We start from the raw sequence: 14,753 nt of genomic DNA on the forward strand, positions 1-14,753 counted from the left end.
TTGAATGCTTCTTGCAGAGGATTCCTATTGGGGTTCTTCACCTGGGTGGGAAGGACAGGCCTGATGGAGACAAGACTGACAGCACAGTGCTTCCCCAGAGATGTTACCCGAAATAGCTTAGAGGTGAGGGGTTGTATGAGAAGCCAACTTCTTTCTCAATAGGTGGAATGTTTTGTATTTCCCAGTAGTGTCACGAGTAGGGATTTCTACTGCACACATATTAAATTACAGGCAAGTTTCACTTATACAATGTCATTTGGGGCTTCCCTGGTGGCTCAGATGGTAAAGAATCTGCCTGCAATGTGGGAGACCTGGACTTGATCCCTGGGTCAGGAAGATCCCCTAGAGAAGGGAATGGCTACCCACTCCAGTATTTTGGCCTGGAGAATTCCACAGACAAAGGAGCCTGGCGGGCTACAGTCCACGGGGTCACAGAGTTGGACAGGAGTGAGTGACTAACACTTTCAATTCCATGTCATCTGAAAGTCTCACATTTCCAGTGATTTCTATGATCATTTCAGAGACACTTTCCCCACCTGCCAGCCAGCCCTCCTTCTTATTCTCCCCAGTCAAGTAGTGTAAAAAGATACTTTTTCGCACTGAATTCTTTGGAGAGCAGTTTGCCTATAGCCCCTTAACTGATGTCTTTGTAGAAGTTTGGGGTTCGATAAAGTGGGATTAACCTCCCTCTAGGATCTATAAACCTGACTGTAGTCCACTTTGCCCTGCAGGACAGTGCTTTTCTCTTTTGTTTTTATCTACAGGAGGTCTTCAGATGACCTCAGAGAGGCTGCCTGCTCTCACTTGGCCTTCCTTTCTTCTGTACATGTGTACAGGTCTCCATGGCTCACTCCTGGCCGAGACAAATGAGGCACCCACTTATTTTCTAGGCTGGTAATTTGTATTATCTCAGGTAATCTTCAGATGAAACTACAGTGTTCAAACAACTTAGCTAAAATATGTATAAAAGAGAAATGATCTGTCCCATGAGAGCTGAGTATATTTGATCTGTGGTAGCTAAAGCTGTAAAGTATATCGTACATGCCATCATCATCTTCATAAGTGGGAGTAAAGCAGTCGGATTGCAGAAGTGGTTTCCATTTGATTGTGCCACTCTCTTCCTCAGAATTGCTTTAACATTCTTTGGAGCTGACATAAGCACCTCTGGAAAGGCAAACCCCTGGGGAGTATCTGAACTAAATTGCATCAGACATTTGGGGGCGGTGAGACAGTAGAAGAAAAATTCAGTTTCCCAATCACAATTGGCTAAAATGAGAGACTTTCCAATCGGTTATGATGTCCATGATAAAGAGACTTAATCACTAAAATTATGGCAGAATATTTTTGCATCATTTCCTGGTAGGGAGGCTTAAACGTTTTCTTGGAAGATGCATTATACAGCAGAATGTTCTTTGGTATATGTGTATATATATATATATATGTTATTAACATATACTGATATGTATTATATCCTTGAATGTGCTAAGTCGCTTCATTGGTGTCTGACTCTCTGCGACCCTATAGACTGTATCATGCCAGACTCCTCTGTCCATGGGATTCTCCAGGCAGGAATACTGGAGTGGGTTGCCATTTCCTCCTCCAGGGGATCTTCTCAATCCAGGGATTGAACCAGCATCTTTTACATCTCCTGCATTGGCACCAGAGCTCTTTACTACTTGTGCTACCTGGGAATTAATATCTATCATATATGATAATATAAAATATATGTTTTATATATATATATTTTTAAAGAGATTTAATTTTCCATGAATGCTTATCAAAACAGGTTATCTCTAAAGTAGTTGAAAACCTAGAGTTGAATTCCTTTGTACCAGCTACTGGGTGCCAATAATTTCTTAGGATACAGTTTATTATGTTTGTGGGATATCGAATGTTAATAAAATGAATATGATTTTATCTCTGTTGATTAGCTGTGGAGGATTTTAAAAAATAATTGGGGCCCATGACTCTTCTTCCACCATCAGCACCACCCCATCTTCATTTTTCTAGATGCTATCATTTGTCACTTTCTTGCTGTGATCTGTAGGCCAACTTTTGATGTTTTTTTTTCCTTTTACTATGACTGTATGCTCCCCTGCAATGTTTCATGATTTTGGACATGAGTCAGCAGGCTCAAATTTGAGATTCTTTAAATTTAAATCTTTACAGGATCTTCTGGGTTGTAACAGTCCCTAAAGATTTGGGTGATTTTCATTTTTGAAGTGGTATCATGAAATGGAATCAGGTCTTCCTCATATGGTGAGAATTTAGAAGGAGTCTTTTCTCTTCCCTGTCCAGCAGAGGTCTGACTTGATTATCCTGTGCAGGGTAGCCCATAAAATACACATGTATGGTAACACTTCCATCCTTCACTCTTCAGCCTGTAGAATGCACTGTTAGGAGTTATTGAATTTAATAAATGACTGTATCCAGGTATGCATCTTTCTATTTAGATGGTCTGTTTTAAAAATTAACTGATGCTGAGATCCTTCCAAGTCATTTTTAAAGGCTTTATCACTATATGATAAAATTACCAGTTAAGAGGCCAGCTCAAATGGATATGGCTTTCCTGGCAAGTGCGATTGAGTCCATCCACCATGCCTTCCACCACAGTCTGAGTTTTAACAGGTCACGTCTTTATTGGGTCAGAAGGAAGATCAGCGGCAAGGACTCCTGAGGCCCTAGACTTTTCTGCTCTGTGGACCAAACTCTGGGGGCCACGCAGCAGGAACACATTTGGTTACAGGGCAGTACTGAGGTGATGTTGAGGCTGTCACACTGCTTCCCATGTTGGGATTTGTCACTGTGAGAAAACAGGTGCTGAGTGTTGTCAACAACACAGCAAGTCCTGGGTCTGTTTAAGGATAACCTAAAATATATGTTACATTTACAAAATTCAGATAGAAAATAAGATAAAGGAAAAGCTAGGCTGGTGCCCCTGGTCTTGGGCCCTGGAGAAATGACCATCCAGCTGTCCTTTGTCTCTTGGGCATACTGACTGTTAGGTGAGGCTCCGGGATGAGGTGGAGCCCTAGAAGGGCATTCTTTTCAACTTTTCCATGTGGATTTAGATGTTCTTTCACCAGCGTTCCCCTAGCAGAAGAGTGGATGGATCAGCACAGTCCCAGGGCTTGGATGGGTCATGTCTGCAGACCTGGCTGGTACAGAGTGGAAGGCTGATCCATGAGCTCTGGCCTTGTTATGTCTGGACCTCCCTATGGCCATGCCTGCTAGGGACTCCCCTCCCCTGTGCTCATTGACCATCCCCCAAGTGGGCTCTGGTGCCTGTCTCTCAGCTGGAGCTAAAGGGGTCACACCCAAGGTTGTCTGCACTTCTGGTCATTGGGGTCTGCTTTGGCCATCTGCTTTCCTAAGGCAGGGTGAAAGCAATCAGATGCAGGGAGTCATTTTCCTTTCCCACTTGGCCTTGCTGGGCGAGAGGCTGATAGAGAGACTCGTTCTGCATAATGAGTTTTGACTCAAGGTGTACTTTCACATTTGGGCAGCAATTAGGCAGTATTATTACATCTGTGATGAGTTTTAAATATTCTCATGCAGATAGCCACTTGTAGAAGTTTCATCTTGAAATCTCTGACTTTCCCCAAGAAACATGTAAAAATGGCAATTATAGTTAGCTTGGAAAAGTGACAAGGTCCAGTAGAATGTTTCACATTCCATCCAAGTTATAACGTATGTTGAAATCGTTAGGGAATATTCAGTTTCTGAGACTGGCTCAAACCTTACTTGGACATCAAAGAGAATGTGACATGTGAAGTTAAAGCAGAGGAGCTTGTCTTTGGCTCCAGTCCTTCCCTGTCGGACTCACAGCCTAAGCTTCCAAGGACTTCCATGTATTAAAGCGGCATGTTCAAGTAGAAAATAGTTCATGTGATTTCAGACTGCGATTAGGTGATGCCATCCTTATCAGAGGGCACTTATGGACCACAGCTGGAAGGATGGAGATTTTGTTATTTTTTCTCCAGTAGTGAGGATGAGTTTGTCTTAGGTTATCTCTTCTCTTGCCCTTGTCAACAGCAGAACGTCTGAGTCACTTGCTTGTGTTCACTGGCTAAGAGTAGATTGACCATCCAACCTGAGAAATCAGGCAGTAAATTTCCCACTGATCATCCAGCCCTCAACTCAGAACCATTAACTCTGGCTGCCGAGTTTTGAACCACATAATTCAAAAGATGAGGATTGTATTTAAAATAATAAATGGAGAGAGATGTGACAGGGGGATTCTTTTAAACTTTCTCAGTGCTATTTCATGGTGTAGACCTCAGAGATTTCCTAACCAGCAGGGTTGAGAAGGCCAGATATGGCATAAAATTAAAGCCAGAGCAAATTGGACCAATTCCTTGGAGTTAAACTTGATTTAATGCCAAATCCCCAGGATCCAGAGGAACCTGTTCATGTTTATTCATGCCCTGGAAAATGGAATCACCACCCAAGAAGCAATGTTCTGATTTTACTCTAAATCCAGTTTCCTAAAATCTATTTAAGGGCTTAGGTGAACTCAACAAGGATCTAATAAAGCCAGGTAATTGAATGACACAGAGACCAATAAAATTCAAAGGAGATGATGTGGGAGATAAATGGTCACAGGAGAGAGCATGGACCATAGTTGAAACTAATTGTGTACTTTGGTGTATATGAACTTTTCTAGAAGAGAAATCCAGGCCTCATTTTGGACAGCTTTCTGGAACTGCAGCATGCAGAGTGCCAGCCAAAAACACGTCCCACAAATTGTTTGAGTATACTCAGGAGGAAATTAACCGCATGGGGGCACATGCCCTAAAAATGGTGTGGGGATGTTGTCCACGGGCAGGGCCCCTGCATGCTGCAGACAGTGGAGTTGAGCTGACAGAGGGAGTGTGCTCATTTGCAGTGGAGTGGGTGAGGGCTGACAGGGAAGAGAAACTGTGGATAGTGAAGGTTTGGAGGGGAAGGGTTATTAGAAGGGAGAAAGAGGTTAACAGGATGATGGAGCTGTGAGTGACCTAGGCTCTTGCAATTTCAACGTGATCAACTGTCTAGCCTTGGAGCATAAATTGAGGCAAGCTACATGCAAGAAAGACACGGTTATGAATCAACCAAATTGGCCAGCCTTTGCTTTTTTATCTTTACACAACCAGAACAAATGGTATTAAGGTGAATATATGCCAGTGGTTAATTCTCACATTTGAATGACCCTCTGTTTTTAGTTTCGAGAAGTGCTAGAAAACTGGAACTGTGCACCAAAGTTACATGTCTCCGTGTAGGAGAAATGTTGACAGTTGAATTATCAGTGGTTACAAACACAGAGGCTTAATCCCAAGTGAGAACAGCTAGGCATCACCTGCGGCATAATTGATAGCAAATACATCTTGCACTTAGAAGGTGTCTCGGTTTATCTGTCAAACCAGGAAGAGCAGTGCTGTTTCCATACTAGGCTGAAATGTATTAACTCTTCATAGTGTATAATCCATACAATTTGAAAGACAAGAATTTGAAAAGTCAGTTGATACTTTTGATTACACGTGAATGCCTTAGAAAAATTTCTGAACCCTTAGCATTTTCCTTTGTGTTTTGGGAGGTGGAGGGGGGAAAGGCAGGTTTTTATGCAGTTATATGAGAAACTTCCTGAAGCCTGACTTTTGTTTTCTATTTTTTTTTCCTTATATAGGATGATTATTTCAGAAACTGGAATCCCAACAAGCCTTTTGACCAAGGTAAAGGATGCACTATTTCTTGCTGTGTATTTCGTGGAAAAATGCCATCTCATTTTTCCTTCTTTCCTTCTTTCCATCTCAGCCTTTCCTGCTGACTTCCTCTTCCCACAAAGGCCAGCTAGCTGTCTTATTTTACCAACTTTGGGGGACTAAATAGATTGGGGTGATAGAAATTATTTTATCAAGTTGGTTATTTGTCTGAGATTGTCTAAGATTTAAATAGTGTTTTTATTGAATTGACCACTATAATCATTGACTGGTTTTGTTAGAAAACAAACACACAAAGAAACAAAAGAGTAAAATGCTTATCAGACTAACCTGGTGGATTGTTGGGCTGAATCCAGTGATTTCATTCATGGAACTGACTGTGCCTAGAGACGCTGTCCAATTTACATGAGCCACAAAAATGAAACTTTCTTGTCTAGAAATAGGCCAATCCCAGGAGGCTTTCAAGGGCATTGATATTTCATTTGTTTAAATAACTTCTTCATGGTTTCTAAATAGAAGCTTGTTTCACAGGCAGTTCACTGACCGCTTGGGTTTTAGCCTTCAGAGGGCTCTTTCCACTCACCCTACAAGCACAAAGCCAGGCTCCTGAGGGCCATTATAAATCACCACCTCTGTGCTCCTGGGAGTTATTTAAGATGCAACGAAGGCCTGCTGTGAATCACATCCCTGTTCCTATTGTTCCATTTGTGGCTGCCCTCAGCACAGAACTTGCTGCTGAAATGGTGTTAAGTACATATATGCAATTAATGCTGCAACTCAGAGGGAACATGTTACCTACCAGGTCTCAAAGATTCACACTTCTGAGAATCAGCTTCATTTCTCTAGCTTGAGTGTTTGATGTGATCACAGTGGTCAACTTGACACAAAGACGTCAAGGAAGGCATTGATGTGTAACATGATAGAAGGTGCCCTTTTCTGCCCTCTCCTTTGTCACTTTAATAGGTCATTCCATCTGGACTCTAGTTGTCTTGTGAGCAAAATTGGCATTAAAATGTCCACAGAGACATTTAGTGTATTATGCCCTCAAGTAGTGCAACACTTTCTTTGTTCATACATTCATGCATGCATTCATTCATTCTCAAATGTTCATTGACCTAGCATTGTGTGCGCAAGCACAAAGCCAGGTCTTGGGGGTAATACAGAAAATTTATGGTCACCCCCTCCACTCCAGGAGGAGCTCAGAGTAAGGAGTGGGGAAATAGCTCAGTCAGCAATTGCAGTGGGATATGTTAAAGGCTGTGATGCAGGTGTGTGCAGGTGAGTCTATAGGTAGGAGATTTAGTGGGCATGCACATGTGTGTTGTGGACAGGTGCCAGGGAAGGCTTTCTTTGGAGGCCCTGTCTGGGCTGCACCATCTCAGTGGACTCCACCATCTCAGTGGACTTCAAGGGCCTCGCACTTCAACAGTTTAAAAAATTAAGCAAAAATTTTTAATTGAAGTATATTTGACTTACAATATTGTGTTAGTTTCAGCTATACAGCAAAGTGGTTAAATTATACTTAAATATGAATATTTTTTCTGTTTTTTTCCATTATAGGTTGTTATAAGGTTTGAATATAGTCCCCTGTGCTATACAGTAAATCCTTGTTGTTTATCTGTTTTACATACAGTGACTTGTATCTGTTAATGCCATATTCCTAATTTATCTGTCCTCCATCCTTTCCCCTTTGGTAATCATGTCTGTTTTCCATAACTGTGAGTCTGTTTCTGTTTTGTAAATACGTTCATTTGTATTATTTTTTAGATCCAAATATAAGTGGTATCGTATAATCTTGTCTTTTCAGTATGATAATCTCTAGGTCCATCCATGTTGCTGCAGATGGTGTTATGTCCTTTTTTTATGTCTGAGTAGTAATCCACTGTGTATGCTTACCTATCTTCTTCATTCGTCTATCTATGGACACTGAGGTTGTTTCCATGTCTTCACTATTGTAAATAGTGCTGCTATGAACATTGGGGTGCATGTATATTTTTAAATGAGTTTGATTTTTTTTCCAGATTTATGCCCAGAAGTGAGATTGCTGAATCATAGGACAGCTCTGTTTTTAGTTTTTTGAGGGAATTCCATACTGCTCTCCATAGTGGCTGTACCAATTTACATTTTTACATTCCTGACAACAGTGTAGGAGAGTTCCCTTTTCTCCACACCCTCTCCAGCATCTGCTGGTCATAGACTTTTGATGATGGCCATTCTGACTGGTGTGAGGTGGTACCTCATTGTGCTTTTGCTTTGCATTTCTCTGATAATCATCAGTGATGAGCATCACATTCCTCTTGTGTATGTGTGTTCGTCACTCAGTCATGTCTAAACATTTGTGAATCTATGTACTGTAGCCCGTACATTCCTCTTGGCCTTCTTGAAGTCTTTGGAGAATTGACAACTTTTATAGTGACTGAATCATCACAATAAAGCGCCAGAAGGTATTTGTAATTTAGATGTTTTCCATCAAAAATGGTCAAAATTTCTTAAAAGGCTACACTTTCATGTTGGAAGAACACTCAGATATTGAGCAACCTGTTCCCTGTGTAGACCTGGTAAATGAGCCTTTCAGCAAATACTCATACTAGAATTTTGCTTATGGAGCTACACAAGTGATGGAGACCGGGAACTGATGCTTTCCAGCCAGAAAAAGACAGGTTCTAGTTCTCTAAGGATCAAATGTTAATAAATATCAGATTTACTCTCCCTCAAGGCCTGGAAACAGATAGTAAAACTTTACCAAGGAAGGAAAAGGCATTTTAATTTTGCTAGTACACATTGGGATAGGTTATACACATATTTACATATATTTGTCACCTGATTTACGTAAATGATATGTCTACATATATGATACAAGTGATAGCTTCCTTTGAACATACTATTTAAATCTGCTTAATCAAAAAGCCCAGACAGGGATTTTTCTCTCTAAAGAATGTTGGCTGCTCTGTGCAGCATCTTCCTGCCCTTGCTCCCACTTTTTCCAGCTCTGCAGGTTTGAAAACTGGGTCTGCTGAGATAAATCCTCACAGAAAACCTCATGACTTTCTGGGTATAATTGAGGACCTTTGCTGAGAAGCCCCACTTTGTAGCTCAGGTGTAGCTGCTATTGGCTATTTTGATCCTGAGCTGGGGTGGGGTGGGGTGGGGTGGGATGGGCGGTGGGCTGTGGCAGGACTGAGAATAGCCTTCACTTAAAGTATCAGCCCCAGCAGATGTCATCAATTGCACTGGGCGCCGCTCAATAAAAATGGGAGGTCACTATATCAGTGCTAACACAGGCTGGCAAAATATAAACCGTAGGCATGGAAGGGGTCGAACACTTCATCTTCTGGAAAATAGGAGGACTGCCGAACTCCAGTGGAGATCATCAGCTGCAGAGAAAAGTCTTTTCCCTCCTACACTGAAAGAGAATCCAACGTGGTTCAGGCAGTTTTGTGGTTGGGAGGACTTCCGGTTCATGGGAATGGAATTGCTGGAAGGCATTTTAGAGGGCCTGATGACAAGGATGCTATGGGATGGAGGTAGAGGAGCCTTCACGGTGGAGGTGGGTGTGGGTTGGGCTTGAAATGCAGGCAGAGAAAAGAGGAAGGAAGACCGTGCATAGGAGATTCTGGTAGGGTATAGCCAGATGGGTAGACTCAAGGCAGGTTGTAAAGGACTTTTCATACTGATGCTCTCCCTGCTCTCCCTGATGATTTCAGACTTTGTTTTCTTGGCAGTGGGGAGCCATAGAAAGCTTTGGAGCAGAGGAGTAATAGCATGAGCGCTGTACTTTAGAGCAGGGGTCCCCAGTCTCCGGGCCATGGTCTAGTACCGCCTGTCGGGTAAGTGGCAGCAGTAGATTAGAAATGAAGTGTGCAATAAATGTAATGTGCTTGTGGCTGTTGCTGTTCAGTCGTTCAGTCGTGTCCAACCCTGCAACCCCATGAGCTGTAGCATGCCAGGCTCCCCTGTTCTTCACCAGCTCCTTAAATTTGCTCTTGATGCGCTTGAATCATCCCCAAACCATCCCCCTCCCTGGTCCGTGGAAAAATTGTCTTCCAGGAGACCTCTCCTCGGTGCCAAAAGTGTTGAGGACCACTGTTTTAGAGACTGTGTGTAGCTGAGTGGCTCAACAGCAGTGATTTGGAACCTAAGACCCACCTCTAAATGATGCCCCTCACACACGACTCTAGGTAACTTCTCCATTGTCTCGGATCCCTAGACTTTGGTCATAGGTGGTCAGACTTAACCATTCGACTCTGTAGGTTGACCTCGGAGAGACCCTGTAGCTCCCATCTCAAGTATTGATGTGAATAGTGAGGACACAGATAATGCTCAAGAAATAGTTAATCTCCCTGTAATTGCTCTCCCTGCTGATGGATATTTACTGAACTTTGAACAACAGGGCTTCATAGAACAGGCACTTACCATATAATAACTCCAAGGTAGCTAGAAGAAAAGCGCCTTGCCTGGAGGACTTCTGCAAGACTGACTAGTCTTCCGCATGCTATCTTTAAGGGAATCAGTAATGCTTCTGTCAGGGGAGTATAATAGCCATCACCTTCAGGCTTTTCTGAGAATTCTTTCTGAGATTTGGGTAAAGTAGTCTATCCTTTTTTGATTGTTAACGACTTAATGCCAAATCTCCTCACAGAAGGGCCAGACAGGAGTTCAGAATTGAAGGCAACCATTATTAATTCAGGTGAGAAATTTCCCTTGTAAAGTCCACAAAGATAGAGGCCCTGCTGGGAGGTGGGTGGGGGCAGCTGGCAGAGGCAATTGGCCTCCTGTCTTCTGTGGGCAGGAGGAGTGGAGGCCCTTGGGTGGACCTCTGCAGGAGGCTGGCCGAGCCTGGAGGGCTCTGGGGCGATTCCAGAGTTCAGGGTGGCCTCTGCCACTGTTGCCTTTTGGCACGTTCCCTCCACTGGCCCCCAGCAAACCTGCATGCACACAGTGGGTGTGGAGCAGACGTGCGGTTTATGCTTCTGAAAGTGACATCTGGTTCAGCAAGATGGCTTCCCCACGAAAACAGTCCCTGCGCCAATCCGTTGGGGACACACATATGCTCTGTTCGTCTCTTGGAGAGTTGCAGTGCTTGTTAGCAATTTAAAAGCTCTGAGAAGTCTTTTAGCAAAGAAGCCCATTTATCTTAACATTTGCTAAATTTGCCTTTGACCACATGTTTTTGCTTTTATTTTTTTCACCCCACATCTATCATGTATCCAGCAAAAGTAGTCTATTCCATGGCATACACTTCGGTAAGTGCAGTCTGGGGTCCTGGGGTTTTCAGTCAGATCCTCCAAGTTCAGAACTTGACTCTGCCAGTTGTTAGCTGTGTGATTCTAGGCAAGTTGCTTAACCTCTCTGATCCTAAGACTTTCCCATCTGGAAATGGCAACAATAAGAGCATTGAGAGGATTGAATGAGTTAATGTGTCTGGCAGATAGTAAGTGTTCCATGAGTGTTGTTTTAGTCAGTAATGGATCTTTTTCATTGTCTTACACCAGGCAAGTCATTGCAGCATCGCACCCCATGTCCTCATCATCGGGGCTGAAAAGGTTCAGGCTCTCCATGTTCATTCATTCATTCAACAGTTACAAGCGCTGATGTTTAGGGACCACACTAAAGAAGGTCTCTCTTGGGACACTCAGAATTACAAGTCATTAGTCATCCGTCCAAGCTCTTATACTGGCACAGAATGTGTCTGTAGTGGGTTGATGGGGCAAGGTGGGAAGCAGGAATAAGTGGGCTGGTGGGGGTGTGAAAGTGAAAAGAGGTGGTCTGGAAAACTGAGAAACCCATACAATGTCAATCTCAAGTGTTTACGTAAGTCACGTAAGTCTATTTTAGTTGGGGTGACAGTTTTTACTACTGCTTGGCCTCATTCAGTGTCTGTGGACCATGGATCAGGGCACCCCCAGTCTTAGCTGATCGGCATCCCCTTGAGTGTGACGCTGAAGGTGCTGTCACAAAGATGCTTTTCCTGTGGAGTCATGTGGCTAATGGGGAAGGTTATCCAAAGGGCCTGGAGGGGAAAGAAAGAAAAAGTAAGTTGGACCACAATATTGTGGTACAAAAATAAAAGGGGGAGGGAGGGGATGAAATGAATAAGAAGTGATTTCTAACAAGAAGTTGCAGAACTTCTAGACCAGCCCTTTATAAAAAAGAAAATTGGAGCTTATTTATAATGCTTTTGCCAAATAAAAGGTTGTTGTGCTGGTGGTGGTGGTATTGGGGGATTGAGAAGGTAATTTATGTGTATAACCAATGCATCACTTTAATATAAAATTCTGGTTACCTGAAGATGTTCTCAAGTGTTGGAATGCAGATGAGTCAAGCTTCCATCCTATAACCGTGGTCTACTCAGGAAAGAACCCACTGACTTATTTGGGTAGGAATTTCTACTTGATGAGACAAACCATTTTAGGGAAAATGGCTGAAGGGGATTTATCATGGGAGGTTTTTTGAGACAAGTTGGTTCTTTTAATGTGGAGTAGGGAAATGTTTTAGGTAAAGTGTACAGGTGTTGGTTTAAAGGATAATGTTTTTCCTTCTGGAGTGAATACTGATCATTGTTCCTCCAGAGCATCCTGGCTGTGACTAAATCTCAGATGATGCTGGTGATTTTCAGAGCAGAATATGAACTTGTAGAAATTGATCTCCAGATAAAAATAAAGCTTCGAAAGGCAGGGGCCCCTTTTACTCACGCTGTTCACTTCAATAGAATAAAAGAAGAAAAACCTTGCCCTTTGACTTCCAATCTATTATACCAAGATCTGACAAGCTCAAATCCTCACCAAAGCCCTGCACTGTTTTCAGGCAAAAATTCTAAAACTCGAAAGGATAGAGGCCTTCCCATGTTCCAGTTGTGTTTCTGGAACCAGAGGCCTGTGAACTATCACAGCAGCGTGTTTTGTCAGAGTTTGAAAGGGTGCCTGGGGGAGGCAAGGTTGCTTATTTCTAAACTTTTTCTTTAGAAGGAGAATTTTTTTTCCCTCTAGATTAATCTCAAGTTTTACCTGATGGGTTCATTAGAAATCTTAAATCTCTGTAGCTTTCCTCTTGATGGGGAATTTAACCTGACTCCAAAAGGAGTTTCTGACTTGCATTCACAGGGCGTTGGGAATTCTACAGGGTTTAAGGATCTTTTCATCCTATTTGATCCCTTGATTCTCAGAGGCAGCTGGTCTAGTTTGTGGGAAACATCTTCATAGTTTTTTTCCAGGTTCCCTCATGTTTGGTCTGCTTGATTCCTTCCTCTCACCTTTGCCTTCTCATGTAATTTAAGAACCATTATTTCCCCTTTATAGAAATAGATACTCTTGCTCAAAATAACCACTTTCTGCCCTAGACATTCGCATCACACTCTAGCCACATCAGCCTTTCACTTCTGGCAATCTCTTCTTCACTTTCTTGATTACAACAATACAATAGTTAGTATTTTTAAAAATTTAGAGTATTGATTTTTAAGTTTTCTGAGTCAGTTCTGCCAGAGAAGAAGCCAAACTCTGTTAATTCAAATATTGGTTCACTCCTGCTGTAACTCAGCCTATCCGCTTTGAAGTTAGATCAAGTTGAAAGTTTTATCTTTCATCTCTGGCTGCCTTTGCCTGTTTGCTTATTTTAAGGAAATAAAACATCAGATGCAAGATTGAAATTGCTCAGGGGCCCCTTCTTGGTCACTCTTTCCCATTTTCTTTTCTCTGAAGATGACCATTTCATTTATATGCATTTCTCTCCACATTCTTATGCTTTCATCTCATATGTGCATATCTATAAACACTGTTATTTGTTGTACAACAGAGATGTATGTTTTCTTCTCTAACATGTTTATTTCACTGAAAATTGTTTTTAAGGGTTTCTGTTTGTTGATGTAGTTAATGTCTTTATATTGTGATGTTCCAATGTACTAACAATGTACTAGCAAAAACAATGCCCAGTTGTTGAGGTAACTGGTGATAGAAGTAAAGTCTGGTGCTGTAAAGACCAATATTGCATAGGAACCTGGAATGTTAGGTCTGTGAATCAAAGTAAATTGGAAGTGGTCAAACAGGAGATGATAAGAGTGAACATTGACATTCTAGGAATCAGTGAACTAAAATGGACTGGAATGGGTGAATTTAACTCAGATGACTATTATATCTACTACTGTGGGCAAGAATCCCTTAGGAGAAATGGAGTAACCCTCATAGTCAACAGAAGAGTCCGAAATGCAGTTCTTGGGTGCAATCTCAAAAACGACAGAATGATCTCTATTCGTTTCCAAAGCAAACCATTCTGTATCACAGTAATCCAAGTCTATGCCCCAACCAGTTAATGCTGAAGGAACTGAAGTTGAATGGTTCTATGAAGACCTAGAAGACCTAGAAGACCTTCTAGAGCTAACACCCAAAAAAGATGTTCTTTTCATTATACAGGACTGGAATACAAAAGTAGGAAGACCAGAGATACGTGGAGTAACAAGCAAATTTGGCCTTGGAGTACAGAATGAAGAAGGGCAAAGGCTGACAGAATTTTGCCAAGAGAATGCACTGGTCATAGCAAATACCCTCTTCCAACAATACAAGAGATGACTCTATACATGGACATCACCAGATGGTCAATATTGAAATCAGATTGATTATATTCTTTGCAGCTGAAGATGGAGAAGCTCTATACAGTCAGGAAAAACAAAAAACTGACTATGGCTCAGATCATGAACTCCTTATTGCCAAATTCAGACTTAAATTGAAGAAAGTAAGGAAAACCACTAGACCATTTAGGTATGGCCTAAATCAAATCCCTTATGATTATACAGTGGAAATGACAAGTAGATTCAAGTAATTAGATCTGATAGAGCACCTGAAGAACTATGGATGGAGGTTCGTGACATTGTACAGGAGGCAGGAATCAAGACCATCCGCAAAAAAAAAGGAATGCAAAAAGGCAAAATGGTTGTCTGAGGAGGACTTACAAGTAGCTGAGAAAAAAAGAAGTGAAAGGCAAAGGAGAAAGGAAAGATATACCCACTTGAATGCAGAGTTCCAAAGAATAGCAAGGAGAGATAAGAAAGCCTTTTTAAGTGAACGT

At 42.0% G+C, this 14,753-nt stretch overlaps 1 protein-coding gene across 2 annotated transcripts in view; it reads left to right on the forward strand.

The window, feature by feature from the left end:
• Positions 1-14,753, forward strand: part of SPOCK1 (SPARC (osteonectin), cwcv and kazal like domains proteoglycan 1) — a 562,859-nt gene that overhangs the window by 229,923 nt on the left and 318,183 nt on the right. For both annotated transcript variants that reach the window (XM_043465433.1, XM_043465434.1), the window contains one exon: positions 5,666-5,711. In XM_043465433.1, coding sequence (XP_043321368.1) covers positions 5,666-5,711 — 46 coding nt within the window. The remainder of the gene's footprint in view (positions 1-5,665; positions 5,712-14,753) is intronic.

The sequence above is a fragment of the Cervus canadensis genome, chromosome 4, assembly GCF_019320065.1.
Source record: "Cervus canadensis isolate Bull #8, Minnesota chromosome 4, ASM1932006v1, whole genome shotgun sequence".
Classification (NCBI taxonomy): domain Eukaryota; kingdom Metazoa; phylum Chordata; class Mammalia; order Artiodactyla; family Cervidae; genus Cervus; species Cervus canadensis.